General features: G+C 43.4%; 1 protein-coding gene across 3 annotated transcripts in view; it reads left to right on the top strand.

The window, feature by feature from the left end:
• The window catches only part of LOC111872450, a 735,500-nt gene that overhangs the window by 181,346 nt on the left and 533,977 nt on the right, over nt 1–20,177 (top strand). For all 3 annotated transcript variants that reach the window (XM_023866385.2, XM_023866386.2, XM_023866384.2), the window contains exon 4: nt 5,524–5,938. In XM_023866385.2, the coding sequence (XP_023722153.1) occupies nt 5,524–5,938 (415 nt within the window). The remainder of the gene's footprint in view (nt 1–5,523; nt 5,939–20,177) is intronic.

The raw sequence follows: 20,177 nt of genomic DNA, 5'->3' as shown, positions 1-20,177 counted from the left end.
ACCCTGTCCTCAAACACCGTCAGCCTATGCTCCTCCCTTAATGTCAGAGACCAATTTTCACACCCATACAAAACCACGGGCAAAATTATAGTTTTGTATATTCTAATTTTTATATTTTTAGAGAGCAGACGATAAGACAAAAGGTTTTGGACTGAATGGTAACAAGCATTGCCCGAATTCAGTTTCCTCCTAATTTCCTCATGAATCGAATTTTAGCTTGTTACTGTCGTTCACAAGTATCTGAACTGTGCAATACTTTCAAAGCATCTGTTAGCTGTCCTTACGTCATGATTTTGTCCTGCATTCTGGTAACGAGAGAGCAACATATACTCATTTCTTGTGCGTTTAGTTCTAGACAAACGTCATTCCTGGCTTTAATTAAAGTTTTTGTGTTTTTCTTTATGGTATTTATGTTATTATCCTGTAGATTCACATCAACAGCATAGACCAGCAGCTGATGTGTCCCATTTAATAATAGTCTCACCTGGTTTTCCTGGACCTCCCTAATGCAGTATTTGAAATCGAAGTTCAGATGCAGTGACTGTAAAACATCTTTTTGTTTTAAATCAGTTTGAATAGAAAACATATCAGACAAATGTTTACCTATAAGATTTCACTATATTTTTCACTTAAACATATTTTAATAAGCCTGACTAGTTTCATGGGTATCCCAAATTCCGTAAGAGTATTGTAGAATACTTCCCTCCTAACTTAGTCATAGGCTTTCTTGAGGTCTACGAATAGCTAGTGCGCTGTCTCATTGTACTCCCATTTTTTCTCCAATATCTGACGAGTGCTGAAGATGTGATCTGTATTTGATCTGTTACGTAGAAACCCACACTGATGATCCCCAATAATTTAATCTATATATGAACCTAACCTTGAGAGAAGAATATTGGATAAAATTTTGTATGAAGTTGATAGCAGCGATATCCCCCGATAATTACTACAGTCAGTTTTACCACCCTTCTTGTGAACTGGTACAGTAATAGACTCTTTCACTGATCATGCAATTTTTCTTTATTCCGGATAGAATTAATTAGCTTATGGACCTTAGGACGTAATATTTCACCTCCTCNTTTTTTTCCTTGTCACTATAGCCCCAGTGGGCCTAGGCCTACCTCCATGAACTTCTCCGTTCACTTCGGTTTTTCTAGATCTTACACATTCGGTAGGACTCCTTGGGCGGGTGATCAGTTCGTAGCAAGGCCTCTACCTGTACACAAACACAGAAAAACGCACACACAAACTAAACATCCATGCCCTGAGTGGGATTCGAACCCACGATCCCGGTTTCCAAGCGAGCGAAGACAGTACATGCCTTAGACCGCTCGGCTGCTGTGACCGGCATTTCACCTCCTGCTTGAATAAATTCTGCGGGAATTTGATCACTGCCTGGCGATTTTTACCTTTTCAGTTTTGCAAGAGCACTTTCAACATCAAAATGGCTAGGATCATGTACTAACGGCTCAGCTGTATGTACTTCTATCTGCCTGACATCTCTGACTCTATGTACATTCAATAGCTGAGAGAAGTAATTCTTCCACTTGTTCAAAATATTGTGTGATCCTGCAAGCATATCACCGTTCTCATCATTTACAACCTAGTTCTAGGTTGGAAACATTTTGAAATAAATTTTTAGCTTATGAAAGTCTGTGCTGTGTGGTGCAAGATCATTAATTTCATCTTTTAGCTGTACCCTTTTTGTGCACGTAATTTACCTCGTAGCTTCACGTCTTACGAGTGCGTTGTTCAGATTATCCCCATTCATTGGACTGTGATCCTATAATCTGTGGAATTTGGTTTGTGTATTTTGTCGAGCCATGACTTACGCTCCTTCAGTGTATAATAAAGCTGTACTCCCTTTTACTGAAGTTTTGATAGGTTCCCAAGCTCTGTTAACATCCGCATTTTCATCTAAGTCTATCAAACCGGAAAACTTATTTGAGAGTTCAACCCAACACTGTTCATGACCCTCCAGTTTCTTATTTTCTTGACATCGAAGTCTCCATATCAATTTTTGTGTAGTTCGTTTATATCCTGCCAGTCTTTCCCTAACTTTTGCAACCACCAGATATTCGGCTCCCATAAAATTCTGACGTCAGTTACACTTGAATGCCGTCTCGTGTCTGTCAAAAGTGTGGTAAATCTGATTGGGTGTCTTTCCATCGGGAGATATCTATGTAAATTTATGAATGTTACGACGTTGGGACATTGTACTTTGATAATTAGATTTTTGGATGTGGCAAAGTTCACTACTCTAACTCCATTATCATTGCCAATTTCGTGTTAACTCTCGTTCGCAGTTTTTGGTGTGAAAACGCGTTGTCTACCTGCTTTGGAATTGAAATCAACTAACAATTTTTTTGTATGGTACTTAGGGGAATAAACAGAATCCATGTTCTAGTTCCTTATAGAAGCTGGCCTTCTTATCACTAGTTTCATGTGTTCATGAATATTAATAACAACGCTGTTACTCCAGACAACATGGGAATACGCTGAGAAAACTTCTGCGTTTCATTTCAGTGCATGGTTTAGGGCCGAATGAAAGTCGTTAATACGTACCTCGACTTTTCCAGCCGTTCTCTATTTCCAGTCTTCCACCGAAATCGTTAAAAATATTCAATGTAAGATTGTTGATTAAGCCGGTAGTGCCTCCCCCCCCCCTCACTTCTCGTCTCTTGATGGAACTGTATTCCTTTTGAAGAGAGTCGTCTTCTGGGTTTAGGCACCGTGTATTCTTCGTTTTGGCCGACGTTTCGGAGGAACGTAGCGCCTCCATCTTCAGAGCAGTTGAATGGCTTGCGGAGAGCAGTAGCTGNACAGCTACTGCTCTCCGCATTCCAAGCCATTCAACTGCTCTGAAGATGGAGGCGCTACGTTCCTCTGAAACGTCGGCCGAAACGAAGAATACACGGTGCCTAAACCCAGAAGACGACTCTCTTCATTGTCATCGCCGTGAAAACCTCAAATCTTACATGTATTCCTTTTGTTTAAGAATTTTAGTTATTTTCGGCCAGTTGTACCCAAACCATGAATTGAAGCGTGAATTAGGAAACCGTGTAATTAATTAGAAAGCAAATATGGCAGGGAATCAGAGATAATCTATTATTTAAGCACTGAGTCGGAATCTCAACTCACTTACTCCATTAAGCAGAACTTTTCAGGAGCTGAAATTCTCGTAGCTGCTTCTTGCAGTGGGTTCTGAATATACATTACCGTATTATTAATATTAAATTGCATCATCCTGTTTCACTGAGTAGATTGACTTTGCCTTCCACTTTTTGCCGTCTGTGCGCCGCGTCAGTTAGTAGTCAGTCATCGTGTTCTCTTTGTTCTATATCGCCATATATACTGTGACATGACACCCGAAAGCCAGATGGGTGAAGTCAGAGGAGAAGTCCATTGCTAGACAACTGCTCGGTAAACACGTTTCCGCGACACCGTCCGACAATGGAACTACTGTTGAGAGACGGTGTTTTCTGTGGATCCGCCCTGAGTCTATATAACGAGAATCTCAAGTAGCTGGTGTATAACCGGACCACCCTGTTTCTGGGGGATATAAATACGGGGATCTAGCCCTTAAGGTTGGGGGAGTCTCGAATCTGAGACAGTAAAATATGATCATGAATCCCGCGGGACTCGGATCTGAGAACTGACTGCGCTATTGAGGCCCAGCAGCAATTGTAAACGGCAGGCCCATCCTGTCGTCAGAGAGGATGTTACATGAGGACTATGACCGCAAGCGTTCAGTTAAGAACTCCTAGTCGTGAGTGTGAAGGGGCTTGTTGCCAAGACGAACTGATTGGCGTTAAAGCCCCAGTCGTAAATTCTGACTTTGACTCTGACTGGAATTAGAACTGGAGAATTTCCGGAGTGAGCAGTTGGCAGAATAATTGTGAAGAAATAACAAGAAAGGAATTAGGCTGTGCAAAGACAATTTCATAGTGTATTGCAGTGAAAGTGAGGCAGTTATATATCCGTTGCGAGGATGCGACTAATGAAGACAGAGAAGATGTAGCGTGTCCTAGTGATTTGTAAAGTGTGTAGATCAGCGATAGCGTTGTTTTACTTGTAATTACAAGTTAAGTGTATAAGGTGTCAGTAAATGCAATCATGCAATCCGAAACCCGCCTGTAAGTCACGCACACCCCTTACACGTGACAGTGCAATAAAGATAAGGCACATAGACGGCAGGAAGTGAAACGCAAAGTCAGATGTACGCATTAGCTCATTTACATGAACTTACACCTGGAGACATTATCCTGAGCCAGTTGATTCCGCTTCACACTTTCACCCCATTTTCTTTGAAAACCATTTCAACCTCGGCACTAGATAGAGCTAAGTGGTCAGCTTCACGTCCCTACCGCTTTACTCCCGGGGAGATAGGGGAGAAAAATGCGTCATATCTGCCGGAAATCGAATACCGTTTTCTCTGTCGTCCAGCCCTGTCCAAGTCATTATACTGAGCTATCCCGGTTCCGAATTAGCGTGTATAATCTTTATAAACTTCGAAGAATGACGTCTTCTGGGATGTGGCGCCGTGTAGATCTTGTGAACCGACATTTCGGAAGAATGTATCACTTCCATCTTCAGGGTAGAAAAATCCACGAGCGAGGAACCAGCGTGAGCAGGCGGCTGCAGACTGCAGTATTACACACGCACATGTATGCTCACTAATAGGGCAGTTTCACTTCAGATGGTCCAAGTACATTTTAATATTATTACGAAATTAACATTTATTGCAGTCGCCCTTACTCGTTCCTGTGTTTCGTTGTCACAGTTGGAACCTCGTTGTGGAGTTAGGTAACCTTTCTCATGTTCGTGTAGTTTATGCAGGTCCTGGGCTGTAGGAAGCCAGTCCCATGTAAACATACGCATTCGTTTGTTCTGGCAAAATTATAATGCAACAGTTGACGGTTTACTGTGACGTGACGTGTAAACGGAGTCATCCAAGAATAAATTTTCGTAGTCATCGCCATGAGCTCGTCAAATCACATATAACGCTGTTATTGCTGTACGCAGTTGCCCTGCCTTTCGATACATTTGGTCATGTGGCCCAACATTTTTTAGTGCTGCTAACATATATTTTTTTATAATATAAAATTTCCCTTAATTTTTCACTTTCTTTCGTTTTCTTTCCCTTATGTTGCAGTGTGTTACAAGGTTTATGTATGGACATTAGGGTAGCATGTTTAGAAATATGATCATATATCATATAAACGTTTGTGATGATGGCATATTAGTACAATTATTGTGTTTCGGGACATTATCCTTCGTCCTGCTTTTATTTAAAACACGCAACGTTTCGGAGACTTCATTCTGTCTCCGTCTTTAGGTGCAACCTACTCATTTGGACGCAGTCGATAGAGCTAGTCCCTGTCTCCGAGACGGAGACACAATCCAGCCTCCGAAACGTGTTTTAAGTAAAAACAGGACGATGGTTAATGTCCAGCAACAATAATTGTAATAATCATGTATCGTGCTGAACATGTACTGTATTGCGCCATTGTCTGTACTCAGCCCCCGTCACAGCACCACCCAGCAGAACCACCATTAGCACCACCGATGAAATCATACACTCCACTCGGAGCGCTGTCGAACATGCAACCCCCTGGTTCGGCAGTAGTGGGAGGTCCGCCACCTGCACATCACCACCACCACGCGCACGGACATCCACACGCACACCCACCGCCGTGTAATGTGCCGCCCCAGCAGCAGCCCCCTCACCGAGGGGGACCCGTAAATCCTGGGGGTGTGTCAGTGCATCCACCAATTTCACCTCTTGGCCGTCGACATGGATGCAGTAGCGCCTTCTCCGCGCCGCCTCCACCGTCCGCCGCTGCTTACGGACCGCCGCCCCAGCACCCGCAGCCACCCCCTCACCATCATTCGCATCCACCGCCCCAAGGCCAGCAAGATCCCGCGTACATTCACGGTAAGTACACCCCTCGATATAGGGTTGTAACAACCCACTTGCAAGAATATACAAGGAGGATTAAGGGCAGTGAAGTCGTATTGTGAAAACTTTCTGTCAAATCTTAATTTTGCGTAGACTGACAGTTTTAAATCTTTTTTAGTCTTACGCAACCTTATACACCGATCCTGACACAAAGAGAACAAGCCTCCATGGTCGCCCACTAATAATTAATTGATCTGGGAAATTAACCCCTATGAGAAAATAAACAGTCAGGTGTTTTAAGTTGGCTGTTTAACGAAGCTGTCGGTATCGAGACTGTACGGCGCCGGTGGATGGATGATTAACAAATGTGTGGCAGTTTGTGGAATGAGAATTGGCAGGGGTAACCGAAGGCCGCGCTTCGTACTTATTCTAAATATGCAGAAATTTCCGATAAGATGGGTTCTAATGCCTACACACTTTTGTTTTCTTTGTGTTTTGTTACAAGTGGGTCGTTGCTTCCTGTGATGTGAAACTTAAATCGTTGTTAAACAGATCCTCCGTGTTAGCCACGGGGATGCGTGAAGATAGGCTGGAAGACAAGACTGCCCAGTTTCCTTGTACGCCACTAAATTATGACTGTGTTCCATAATTACGCATAAAAGTATATAACTTTATTAACATTACAAATATTATGTTTCTGGACATTATCCAGCTTCCTGGCTTTATCTAAAAACACCATTCTGTTTATATTACAAAGTAACGTTTCGGAAACTGGGTTCTGTCTCCGTCTTCAGGTAAAACCTACTCAATTGGGCCCTATCTCCGGAGAGAGGGACTAGCTCTATCGATTGGCCCAAGTTGAGTAGGCTTTACCTGAAGACAGAGACAGAATCCAGTCTCCGAAACGTGTTTTGAAAAATAAACAGGACGATGTTTTAGACAAAGACAAGACGATGGATAATGACCATTAACATAATACTTGTACAAATGCTCCGTCGTCACAGACTTTCACATCCTGCTCTATCAACAGAGCTTTAGGACCAGCTTTGACGACGGTGCCGAGCGCAGTGGTCGCGCTGTGTAGGGCGTGAACTGTCTTTTACCTCACGAACACTGGGGTCGTGGGTTCGAATCCCACTCAGGACACGGGTCCCTTCACTTTTATTCCGTGTTTGTGCTGTTATGTGTGTAGGTAGCGGCTCCAAGGAGTCCTACCGGCTTTGTATAGAATTACGAAACTGAAAAGTAGCTGCCTGGGCCCAACAAAGGACTGCAGAGAGACTGATGAATGAATGTGACACAGTGGCGATTACATGAATGAAGCATGTCACCAAAGCCGGTAGGTTAACCTTATTTCTCCTGCAGTTTAAGTGTTACCTTCTAATCCCTGTTACAATTGTGGCTTACAGACCCGTTGCTAGAAAAGAGTTCAAAGCAAACGAGTACAGCTGTTGCTATGCAATAGACGAATAAACAAACGGCCGTTTCTGAGCAACGACTCTGTAGATACGTTCCCGCGTAAAGGAACGCGCACGCAACAATAAGAGAACGATGTTTTCTATAACCCACCCAACAGACATTGGCCAACCATGAACCTACCAACACACACAGTAGCAAGTGCCCCCAAGTACTACATAACACCAGTACAACAAATGCAACCACCCAACATGAATTACATAAACAACGAAGACAGAGGTCAACACATACAGAAAATGACCTCATCCAGCGAAGAAGAGGAAGAAGAAACGCAAAAAACTAACAATAACAAATGGCAAACACTCCGAAGCACAAAGAAAAAAACACAAATCAAGAAAAGATCACCACAAATAACATAGAAACCAACAACCGATACGACCCACTATCTCAACAAGCAGGAACCCCAAGCAATGAAATCATCATAACACCAAAAATCCCTAAACCGCCGCCAATATTCGTTCATGGGGTACAAAATTACTCCGAAATGATAAAACGAATCCAAAAAATAGCCGAACAAGAGCAATACTTCACCAAAAGTCTAGCAAACAGCATTGTCAAAATAAACTGCGAAACTCCAGAAACCTACAAACAAAATGATCGGAGAATTCAACGAACAAAAGATGTATCGCCACACTTACCAACTGAAAGAGGAACGAGCATATAGAATAGTAATAAGATACCGTCATCACTCAACAAAAATAGAAGACATAAAACAAGAACTAGCTGAACTAGGACAAAGAGTCAGAAATATAGTCAACGTACATCATAAAGCTACTAAAGAGCCACTGAACCTATTCTTTGTAGACCTAGAAACAGCCCCAAACAACAAAAAGATCTATGAAATAACAGGACTCCAAAATAGAATGGTAAAAACAGAACCTCCCCATTCAAACAAAACAAATATAATCCAATGTACGAGATGTCAACAGTACGGCCATACGTATGCGTTAATGTGGCGGCCCAAACTACACGACAGACTGCAAGAAGAGAAGGGAAACACCGGTCAGATGCGCACTATGCGGGGGAAACCTCCCCGCAAACTACAGAGGATGTGAACACTTTCGTAAGCTAACCAAAGGTACCAGCAGAAGCTTTTCCCAAAGACCCTCCACTCCAGCAGTCTACACAAATGGATCCTACACGAGAAATATATAACCTCTAGAAATAACCCAACCCAGAAGCTACGCAGAAATCACAAAGCGAAATTTAACCCAAACAGAAGAATCAACTAACATACTAGCAAAATTCCTAGACTAATTAAAAAATTTAATTCAACAATTATTACAACAAAATACTATGGTACTAAACATGCTAACAACACTCGTCAACAAAACAAAATAAATGGCCAAATTCCTAAGAATAGCCCAGTGGAACGCCAGTGGACTTCCAAATCATCAAGAAGATATAAAAATATTTCTAACATAAACTCAATCGACATCCTGCTAATCAGCGAAACCCACTTCAATATCCCCAAATACAAGCTTTACCACACAAACCACCTCGAGGACACAGCCCACGGAGGCACTGCAATCCTAATCAAAGAAAAAATCAAACATTATGAACTACCAAAATACGGAAAACATCACATACAAGCCACATCCATCAAAGTCAAAACATTTCCTTATGCTCTCACCATTACCGCGGTCTCCTGTCCTCCCCGCTACAATCTCAAGAGAGACCACTTCGAGTCATTCTTCTAAACCCTGGGTACAAGATTTATAGCTGGAGGAGACTACAACAGCAAGCACAAATCTTGGGGCTCAAGACTCATAACAACAAAAGGCAGAGAACTACACAAGACAGTCCAAAATAACAATTACTCCATCATATCAACTGGAACACCAACATACTGGCCCACCGATGGAAATAAAATTCCTGACTTACTAGACTTCTTCATAGCAAACGGCATCTCTCCTAACTACACAAACGCAACTGCAAATCTTGGCCTAAGATCGGACCACACTCCGATCATTGCAGCAATAAGCACACCAGTTATGCTAAGGAAATCCAAGCCCAGACTTCACAACTCCAAAGCAAACTGGGATCTCTTCAGGAAAATAATAGAAGAGAGCACAAAACTTAAAATTAAGCTGAAAGAACCAACCAACATAGAAAACGAATGCAAAAATTTCATCACCCTACTACAAGAAGCCGCCAAAACAGCAACCCCCGTAAATGATCCAAAGAGCCCTACAAATAACATACCGTGAAGAATAAAAATTAATAGCGGAAAGGGAAGGGCCAGATCAACCTGGCAGAGGCCTCACACTCTGGAAAACAGAGCAAAATGCAACAGAATCAGCAATAAGCTAAAAGCGCAATTGCAAGAACTAAAGAACGAATCATTCGAGAACTACATCGCAAGCCTCACAAGACAAGACAGTTCCATCTGAAACCAATAAGGAACAAAAGAAAGCCCATATTAGCATCACCACCAATACACAAATTCACATCACTCTCAGGAAACCGGGCAAGAAGCGACAAAGAAAAAGCAGACCTATTTGCACATCATCTACATGAAGTATTCACTCCACACAACAACAATCAAGTACGAGAAGTAAACTCACTTGTGAATGAACTCATACAAAGACATCAACAAACAAAGCCCTTTATCCTAAAGGAAATGCAAGAAGCAATAAACACTCTAAAGCCAAAAAAGGCACCGCGCCATGATAACATCACAGCCGTAATACTAAAACAGTTACCAAGGAAAGGCCAAATAAAACTTCTATACATAGTCAACGCCATACTTAGACTGGACTGTTGGCCTCGTCCGCTCAAAAGCACCCAAATCATAACGATCTTGAAACCAGGCAAAAATCCAACTGACGTCACATCCTACCGACCAATATGCCTCCTACCCACAATTGCAAAAGTCCTCGAAAATCTAATACTCAACAAAATAAACCAAGAATCAAACCCACAAACATGGATACCAAACCTTCAGTTTGGCTTTCGACGAGCTCACTCAACCGTCCAACAAAGCCATCGCATAGCAAATACCATAACAAACGCGCTAAATAACAAACAGTACTGCACAGCAGCATGTCTAGATATAGCCCAGGCTTTTGACAAAGTCTGGCATCCTGGCTTACTTTACAAAATAAAAAGAACCTTCCCGACATATTACAGTCTACTCAAGTCATATTTAAGTGAAAGATTTTTCGATGTCAAAATAAATGAGGAAATATCCAACCGCCTACCAATCCGCTCTGGGGTGCCCCAAGCAAGCTTACTAAGCCCACTGTTATACACTCTCTACACACATGATCTACCCACAACAAAAGGAACGACAATAGGAACTTTTGCAGATGACACTGCTATCTTCGCTACCCATGGCAATCCAACCACAGCCTCCTCTCATCGACAAGATCATCTAATCCTCATAGAAGCATGGCTAAGCAAATGGAAACTCAAGGTAAACGGATCAAAGTCCACACAAACAACTTTCACCCTCCGAAAAGGCACTCGCCCCACAGTGCAAATAAATCACATCAACATATAACCAAAAGAACAGGTCAAATACCTAGGATTAACCTTTGACAAGAAACTAAACTGGAGACAACACATAATCAAGAAAAGAAAACAGATGGACCAAAAAACCAAAGAACTCAACTGGCTCATAGGAAGAAAATCCCACCTCTCCATTTAAAACAAGTTACTAATCTACAAAGCAGTCATCAAGCCCATATGGACATGTGGCATAGAACTCTGGGGCTGCGCTAGCAAATCCAACATCGCCATTATACAGCGTGCCCAGTCCAAAATACTCCGATCCATCACGAACGCGCCAGGGTCTGTATCCAACCGCACCCTACATACAGATCTAAAAACTCCTTATGTAAAGGGAAGNTAAGTGAAAGATTTTTCGATGTCAAAATAAATGAGGAAATATCCAACCGCCTACCAATCCGCTCTGGGGTGCCCCAAGCAAGCTTACTAAGCCCACTGTTATACACTCTCTACACACATGATCTACCCACAACAAAAGGAACGACAATAGGAACTTTTGCAGATGACACTGCTATCTTCGCTACCCATGGCAATCCAACCACAGCCTCCTCTCATCGACAAGATCATCTAATCCTCATAGAAGCATGGCTAAGCAAATGGAAACTCAAGGTAAACGGATCAAAGTCCACACAAACAACTTTCACCCTCCGAAAAGGCACTCGCCCCACAGTGCAAATAAATCACATCAACATATAACCAAAAGAACAGGTCAAATACCTAGGATTAACCTTTGACAAGAAACTAAACTGGAGACAACACATAATCAAGAAAAGAAAACAGATGGACCAAAAAACCAAAGAACTCAACTGGCTCATAGGAAGAAAATCCCACCTCTCCATTTAAAACAAGTTACTAATCTACAAAGCAGTCATCAAGCCCATATGGACATGTGGCATAGAACTCTGGGGCTGCGCTAGCAAATCCAACATCGCCATTATACAGCGTGCCCAGTCCAAAATACTCCGATCCATCACGAACGCGCCAGGGTCTGTATCCAACCGCACCCTACATACAGATCTAAAAACTCCTTATGTAAAGGGAAGTCATCCGAGAAAACAGCACCAATTACTTCAACAAACTAGAAAATCACTCCAACCCACTTCTTCAACCACTACTACAACCTCACCAAAATCGAAGCCTCAAAAGTTGGCCATCAGAGATAACGAACTGAGGAAAACTTCACTGGATGTTTATTCTACACAAGCCATGAAGAGTGTACAATAGACAGTTACTAAATTCTACACCAATCAGCACGTTGACTTACAGATTGTACAGTCTGATTGTCAGTAAAGGAGGGGGAAAAATAATGAGTGAGCCGATTGTCTAGAGAAAATGTAAGAGCCTTGACTTGTCTCAAACCTATGGGCCTTCACGGCCTGTTACACGGATAGGTTTATCTGTTTATTATATTAAAAACTACATGTTTCGGTCGTAGTTGACCCTCCTCAGGTATGTACCTATATAGTCATAAGTATATTGCGCCATATTGATGAATGTGTAATAATAAAAATGCATCCATTTTGGTCATGTACTTAAAAGTTCTTTTAATAACTTCTATGCTCATAATGCATTATTTGAAAAAACTTTTAACCGTATGAGCAAAATGGATCAATTTTCATTACATATTCAGCAATACAGCGCAATATATTTATGAATAAACATATACACACCTGAGGATGGTTAACCACGACCAAAACATGTAGTGTTTAACATAATAAGCCTATAGATCTATTGGTATTGTCACGATTTATGTGTGTGACTATAGACGGGGTATGGACTGGATTTATTGACACAACTCGTAACTACAAGTAATTATAGCGCTATCACTGATCTCCACACTTTACAAATCACTACAGCACCCGCTAAGCCTTTTCCAGCCTGCTGTGTCTTTAAAAGTCGTTCCCTAGCAACATCTTCTCGCAGTACAGATTCTTCAACTTCCCGCGCTCACCTCGTTACTGTCCGGCGAATATCCCGCAAGTCAACTGTCAACTCACCTACAGCGCCATCTTATCTCAGCCTTCCTTGCAGAGCTCAACTGAACTGCCAATCCTCAACTAACAAACACCAGGCTGACTTCCATCTGACAACTGAACTGCATTGCCCCAATTGCACAGGCTGACTTCCATCTGACAACTGAACTGGATTGCCCCAATTTTCTTCTTTTTAACTCCTCGGCACGGACCACATAGAAATCACCCCCGTTTCCATTGCGAGCCGTTTCTCAGAAACGTCCATTTGTTTATTCGTCTACTGCCTAGCAACCGGTCCATACGCCACAATACATTCAATCCAATCTCTTTTTATTTGTAGATGGATCAACGCATTGTGTGGCGGCATAAAAACCCATAAACCCTGGGTTCATGTTCTCCTATAGACATGATCCGAAATACTCACTTTATGCTCTTAAATTGGTCTGCGTTTTGCATACGCTCTCTGATCAAAAGTATCCGGACCCTGTGACACACTTCCCAGTCCTGGGCATTACATCTCTGTCTCTGCCAACAGACTTTCTGATAGTCTCCAGCAGAATGGCAGACCATTCTTCCTGCAGAGCTGTAGCCAGGGCAGTTAGTGTTGCCGGGCGTTGGGGTCTGGAGCGAAGTCCGCGTTCTAATTCATCCCACAGGTGTTCTGTGGGATTCAGGTCAGGACTCTGGGCTGGGGAGTCAATTTCTGGAACCTCATTGTCCACAAACCTTTCCCCCACATACCTTTCTTTATTGCAGGGAACACTGTCGTGCTCATACAGGCAGTCGTCATCACTAAACTGGTCTTCTACCGTAGACAGGGCACAAAGGATCAGAATGTCCTTGTATCCTTCCGCGTTTAGATTTCCGTGCAGTATTGCGAGAAAGCCAAGTCCACTCCATGAAAAACAGCCTCACACCGTAATGTCACCACCTCCAAATTTCACTGTTGACGCTACACTTGCTTGCAGATATCGTTCTCCAGATATTCGCCCACCCCCCATCGGACCGCCACAAGGTATAACATGATTCATAGCCCCAAATCACACGTTTCCAGTTGTCCACTGCCCAGTGGCGTCGCTCTTGACACCACTTTACGCGGTGCTTAGCATTCACAGACGAAATATTTGGTTTATGTGCAGCTGCTCACCAATGGATCCCCATTCCTCTTAACTCTCGATGCACAGTCATGGTGCTGGCTGGACAATTGGTAGCACTGCGGAACTCACGGGTGATTGTTTCACTCGATGTCTGGCGAGTTTCACGATCCACCTTCTTCAACGCTTGACGGTTCCTGTCGGTCATTAAACGTGGCCTACCCCATCGTTGTTTCGTTGCAGTTGTGCCTTCGCACTAACCGTCGACTTGGAGCAACGTGAGAAGGGTTGCAATGTCCCTGACCGACATCTTACTGATGTGGCAACCAATATCTAGTCCACGTTCGAAGTCACTGAGCTCCCTTGACCTACCCATGCTGCTGGTACTCCTTAGAAATGAGCAACACACTGCTTTCTGCCTCTTTTTATACCGGCAATTGTGGCTGTAGTGACATGTAAGCTTCAGTTTACTACTACAGAGGGATGTCCGTATAGTTTTTCTTGAAGAAATATTTCATTGGTGACGAAACAGGCACGTATAAACGTGGATCAAGTTATGATTAAGCAGCTCCACACCGTAGTCGGAGTTTCCATGACCCGAATGTTTTGTTTTCAGAGTCAAAGTCGCAGTTATGTTACGACCGACGGTTAGTTTGTCAGTCCTTCTTGGTGTCAAGCATCCATCTAGGGCCTAAGTCCAGATTTTGTTACTTTAAGACAGCTGCGGGTTTCTTTATATGAGGCGCCCTCTCTGACTAGAGGACGGGTCTGTCGTTTACAATTGCTGCGGGGCCTCACCAGCGCAGACATTCTCTGGTTCGAGTCCCGCGGGACTCATATCCATATTTTACTGTCTCAGATTCGAGACTCCCTCAACCTGGGGAACAGGTCCCCGTATTTATAGCCCCAGGAACAAGGTGGCCCAATTATACCCCCAGGCACTGGGTTCCGTTTTTGTCCCCTCCTGCGGCTTTCAGGGATACGGTGGAGGTATTGGAAACGCCTGCTCGTGGGGGCCTCATGTTTTGTTTTATACTTGAACAAGCATTTTATACCTTAACTGTTCAGAAAGCCCCTAATGAAGCGTAAAAGTGAACATGATCTAATCCATCCAGACAAGAAAAACCGCAGTTTCTACGGTAACATCTCGTGATGTACGGCAGTGCCTGCTTATACTTGTCTTGTTTTGTTTTTGTTTCGGCTGTTCCTAAGTAACAGGAAGACAAGCGACTGTGACAGGGCGAAGGAATTTGTTACCCTTCACTGACTTCCATCGAATTGAGCGAACAGATTGGCCTGTTTGCGACGTAAATCATTTCCACTCTGCAAGAATTTGCCCGCCAATAACACTCTCGGAGCGGAACGGTAGTGCGTAGTTCGAAGAATTGCGTTTCTGACACACGGACGCGAACTTCACGGAAATGCGTCTTCAGATCCCGAAAGAAAAATCCATTTTTAAATTATTTCTTACATATATTTCCGAAGTAGCCATGCAGTAAATTCAGAAAATTACTAATAACCAACTGGGAGCCGGGATAGCGGCTGGCTACGGGCTGGACAGCAGAGGGGTCGGAGTTCGAGTTCCGGTAAGGTTAAGAATTTTCTTTTCTTCAAGTCGTCCAGACCGGCTGTGGGGCCCACCCACCTCCAACTAGTGCCTAGGTCAAGAAAATATGGATCTATACATCTACTCCCCCATACGCCTTCATAGTGTTGTGCTTAATTAGTTAAGCACAGGGACAACTTTACCTTTACAGGCTAAATTGACATGTGATATTGGCATTGCTTTGTGTGTTAGATACTCTTACTGTGCAGATATTCCTTATTTCATATCTTGTAAAGATATCCCCTTTTCGCGAATCACCTTCTCACCTAGCCTCATCCCAGCAGTAGCTTTTCACCTGTAGGCCTCAAACAAAACAAACAAACTCTGTGACTTTAGTCCGCAAGCGAACTATATCGACCGACGACCTTCGCTTGTGGGCGAAGTTAGTGCCAACTTTAGCGGATAGAGGGTGTTGCATTGTCAGCGCAACTGATCCCCACAGCCGTTAATTTCGGTTTTCTAGACCGGAACCGCTATTTCCTTGAAATAGCTCCTCAGTTATCGTCACGATGTTGAGTGAACCCCGTTCCAGACCCACTACTTCTCAGAAAATCCGGTAGTGCCGGAAATCGAACCCGGACCTCTGGATCTGAAGCCAGAATCTCTGACTAGACCACAGAGGCAGTCACGCTATACGAAATTATGCTCGTACTCACTCTTGGCTTGGCTTGTCATCCAAACGCCAATCCACTTATCTGTTGTCCCTTCCGAACAAAAATGAACACATGCTGACTAAATGAACACAAACGAACTTATCGTCACCCAGTCAGTTCGGCATACGGTTTTTATGTTTCTTAAGCAGCTTTGTGGTTTAATTTTCGTCAGTAAGAATAAAATCAAGATCCTGCAGATAACAAAGAAATGCCACCTGCTTCTGCTGATTTCTTTCTTCGCTTGCTCTCACACCCAGAAGATGGAAGCGATATATCCGTTCGAAAGCATGAATGCTGAACGGACTGAGTGAGGCTGTGACTTAAGTAACATGCAGGAAGTTTCATAACATTACGTAATGGAAGGCTTCACTCTTTGTGAGCCTACTGTCAGCACAGCACGTAACGTGCCTGAGGGAGATAAGAATTGAGCAGTATATAAAAATTTCACTCGCATATGGAACTGAGCCCTTCTTGAGAAGCCGCCAATTGTGCACCTACTCATGAACTTCCCAGAATTTTATGGAACCTGAAGGTTCATTGCCGCGTTCACAAGAGCCCCACACTGGTCCCTCCCCTGAGCCAGGTCAATCAATCCATATCATCCCATCCTATCTCTCTAAGATCAATTTCAATATTGCCCACCCACCTACGCCTTGGTCTTCCTAATGGTCTCTTTCTTTCGGGCTATCCCACCAATATCCTATAATAATTCGTCTTCTCACCCATTCGTCCTGCATGACCTGCCCACCTCATCCTCCTTGATTTGATCATTCTAATTATACTTGGAGAATGGTACAAGTTATGAAGCTCCTCATTATGCAGTTTTCTTCAACCTCTCACCACTTTATCTCTCTTCGGTCCAAAATATTCTCCTCAGCACCCTGTTCTCAAACACCCTCAGGCTATGTACCTCCCTTAATGTCAGATAGCAAGATTCACACTCATACAGAACAACAGAAAAAATTATAGACCTGTATATTCTGATCTTTTATGTTTTTGGACAGCAGACGAGAAGACAAAAGATTCTGGACTGAATGGTAGCAAGCATTACCCGACTTCAGTCTCCTCTTAATTTCCTCCTCAATCAGGTTTGATTTGCTATCGTCGTTCCCAAATATCTGAACTGTGTCACGTTTCATCAAGAGAAAATACCATGTTTATTTAAGGATTAAAATAAGTGTAAAGCTATCCCTTTAACAGGCAATGTAGGCCCATAGAGTTGTGAGACCTCGAGGCTCCAACATTTTCTAGAGAATCGGCTCACAGATGACGGTAAGGTTGTCAGCCTTGCGTGCTGGCCACCCTTTACCCCCCCCCTCTCCCATGAAGTTTCCTGGTACTCAATTCTGTCAGATTCTGAGTCGACCCCAGGGCCATAGTGCGGCTGAAAGGATTAGGTGAGTTGAAAAATCCGATGACCTCAAGAAGGATATGGAATTATTTAAACCATTCTTGACCTGCGCACTAGAGGATATCTCGGTCTGGAGGCTGAGTACGTTACTTTAGAGTTAACTTGCTCCACAAGTTCTTGTCGCATTTGTATGAACGTAATAATGCATAGGCATAGGCATGCAGTTTATGGGCTTATGACAAACAAGGAGAGAGAGTCTGACGCCGTAAGGACTCTTCAGGGTAGAACAAGGAAGTACACAGCTCAGTATACTTACCTCTGCTTGTCTGTCTGCCCTTATAAACTCTTCATGGGAGAACAAGGGAACGGAGAGATGGATGAATGTGTTCCGAGCTTGAATTGATTTATATATGTACATCAGCAGTCGGTATAGCGACTGGCTGGCTACAAGCTGGACGACATAGGGGTCGGAGTTCGAGTGCCGGTAGTGTCAAGATGTTCATCTCCACGTCGTCCAGACCGGCTGTGGGGCTCACAGCTACCTTTCCAATGGGTACCAGAGGTGTTACCCCGAGGGTAAAGCGGCTAGGGCGCGAAGCTGACCACTGACCTCCAGCTACTGCCGAGGTCAGGAAAACGTGGATCTATACACCCACTTTCCTATACGCCTTCATCGAATAGTGCTTAACTATGCACCGGAACATTTTTTACGTCAGCAGTTCGGAACGTCTCCGGAACATGTCTCAAGTAAGTGGAGATGTATTGGGGGAGTGGCGGTATAGCTTCACCATTCTTGACCACGGCGCTAGTGGAAGTTAGTTATCAGCTTCCCGCAGAACAGCGTAAAGAGAAACAAGCGAAAGAAAACTAAATTTTGGTTTATGGTTGTGCGGCTTAGTATACAACTGTAGGTCTTTCCTAGTTTTGTAGCAGAACGTTGCATAGTTCTCCTATATTCCGACAGTTCTGATAACAACGCTGGCATACTGCGTCATTAGCAGCAAAATAATTTGTTTTGACACCTGTTTCGTGGCGTGGAGCTGGCGCAAGATGTAACGCACCTGCAGATTAGAGAATCGCCGACTAGGTGGCAGCACTTGCAGGGACGGTTTATCTACTTGAAACACGGGTGATGTCCTATCTCCCCTCTGTTTCACACAGTTCAATAGTTGGCAGGCCTCAGCTGGACTTTCAGCCTGCTCCTTGCTCGCGCCCAGTGGAAGCAACACGAAACCAGGTTTAGGCGGCCATTGGAAGCTACCATCTCGTCTGCAACATTGTGTATCGCTTTTAAAGCAGACAGCAAACCTGGTGATCCTAGATGTCACCGCGTGGCGCATCCTCAGATGTCGGAAGGAGTACAGAAGCTTGCGAATGTTGGATAAACAGTCCCTGACAACAGAGAAGGGGTGGTGCACCGACTGGCTGATTGAGCAAGGGTTCTAATAGCGCCGCAAAGTAGAAGAATGTCGTGTTACGGAAAGCCGAAAAAGGCGAGGACGATATGGGATGTGAAAACTTCAGACAGGACTTACGGACTACAAGCGAATATACTCCTGAACATTTCTTNACCTTTCACGTCCTTCACCACAGCTAATGCTCTCCGCATTCCAAGCCATTCAACTGCTCTGAAGATGGAGGCGATACGTTCCTCCGAAACGTCGGCCAAAACGAAGAATACACGGTGCCTAAACCCAGAAGACGACTTTCTTCATTTCTTCTGTAGTTTATTAGTCTACAAATGACGTTCCAATGTGGTCCACAGAACTACAGGTACTAGGAATGAACTTGTATCTTGCATTTTTCTGCCGAAGTAGAAAGACTTTAGTATTATTAAATGAAGCGGAAATATTTGTGGTTTGATATTATCTTGTAATTATTTATCATTGAACGACTATGACAAATCTAAACCTCATTCAGGAGGAAATTAAGAGGAGACTGAACTCGGGCAATGCTTGCTACCATTCAGTCAAGAACCTTTTGTCTTCTCGTCTGCTGTCTAGACACATAAAAATAAGAATACTTGTATACAACACTCTAAATTATGCCTGTGGTTCTGTATGGGTGTGAAAATTGGTCTCTGACATTAAGGGAGGGACATAGACTGAGAGTGATTGAGAACGGGATGCTGAGGAGAATATTTGGACCGAAAAGAGATGAAGTGACGGGAGGTTGGAGAAAACTGCATAATGAGGAGCTTCACAACTCTTACTCTTCTCCAAGTATAATTAGAATGATCAAGTCAATGAGGATGAGATGGATAGGGCATGTAGCACGAATGGGGAGAAGAGGAATGCATATAGGATATTGCTGGAAAAGTCAGAAGAAAAGAGACCACTAGAAAGACCAAGACGTAAGTGGGTGCAATATTAAAATTAATCTTAGAGAGATAGGATGGGGTTATATGTACTGGATTGATCTGACTCAAGATAGGGACCAGTGGAGGGATCTTGTAAATATGATAATGGAACTTAGGGTTCTATAAAATTCTTGGAAGTTCTCGAGTAGCTCCACAATTTCCGGCTTCTGAAGAGGGGCTCAGCTTCATGAAGTCAGTTAATTATTTGTCATTAAAATGATGCATATTAGCGACTAAACATCTTTTTCCG

Source organism: Cryptotermes secundus, unplaced genomic scaffold (genome assembly GCF_002891405.2).
Source record: "Cryptotermes secundus unplaced genomic scaffold, Csec_1.0 scaffold322, whole genome shotgun sequence".
Lineage (NCBI taxonomy): Eukaryota > Metazoa > Arthropoda > Insecta > Blattodea > Kalotermitidae > Cryptotermes > Cryptotermes secundus.
Note: the sequence above shows the minus strand (reverse complement) of the source record. Positions and strands in the feature narration are given on the sequence as shown.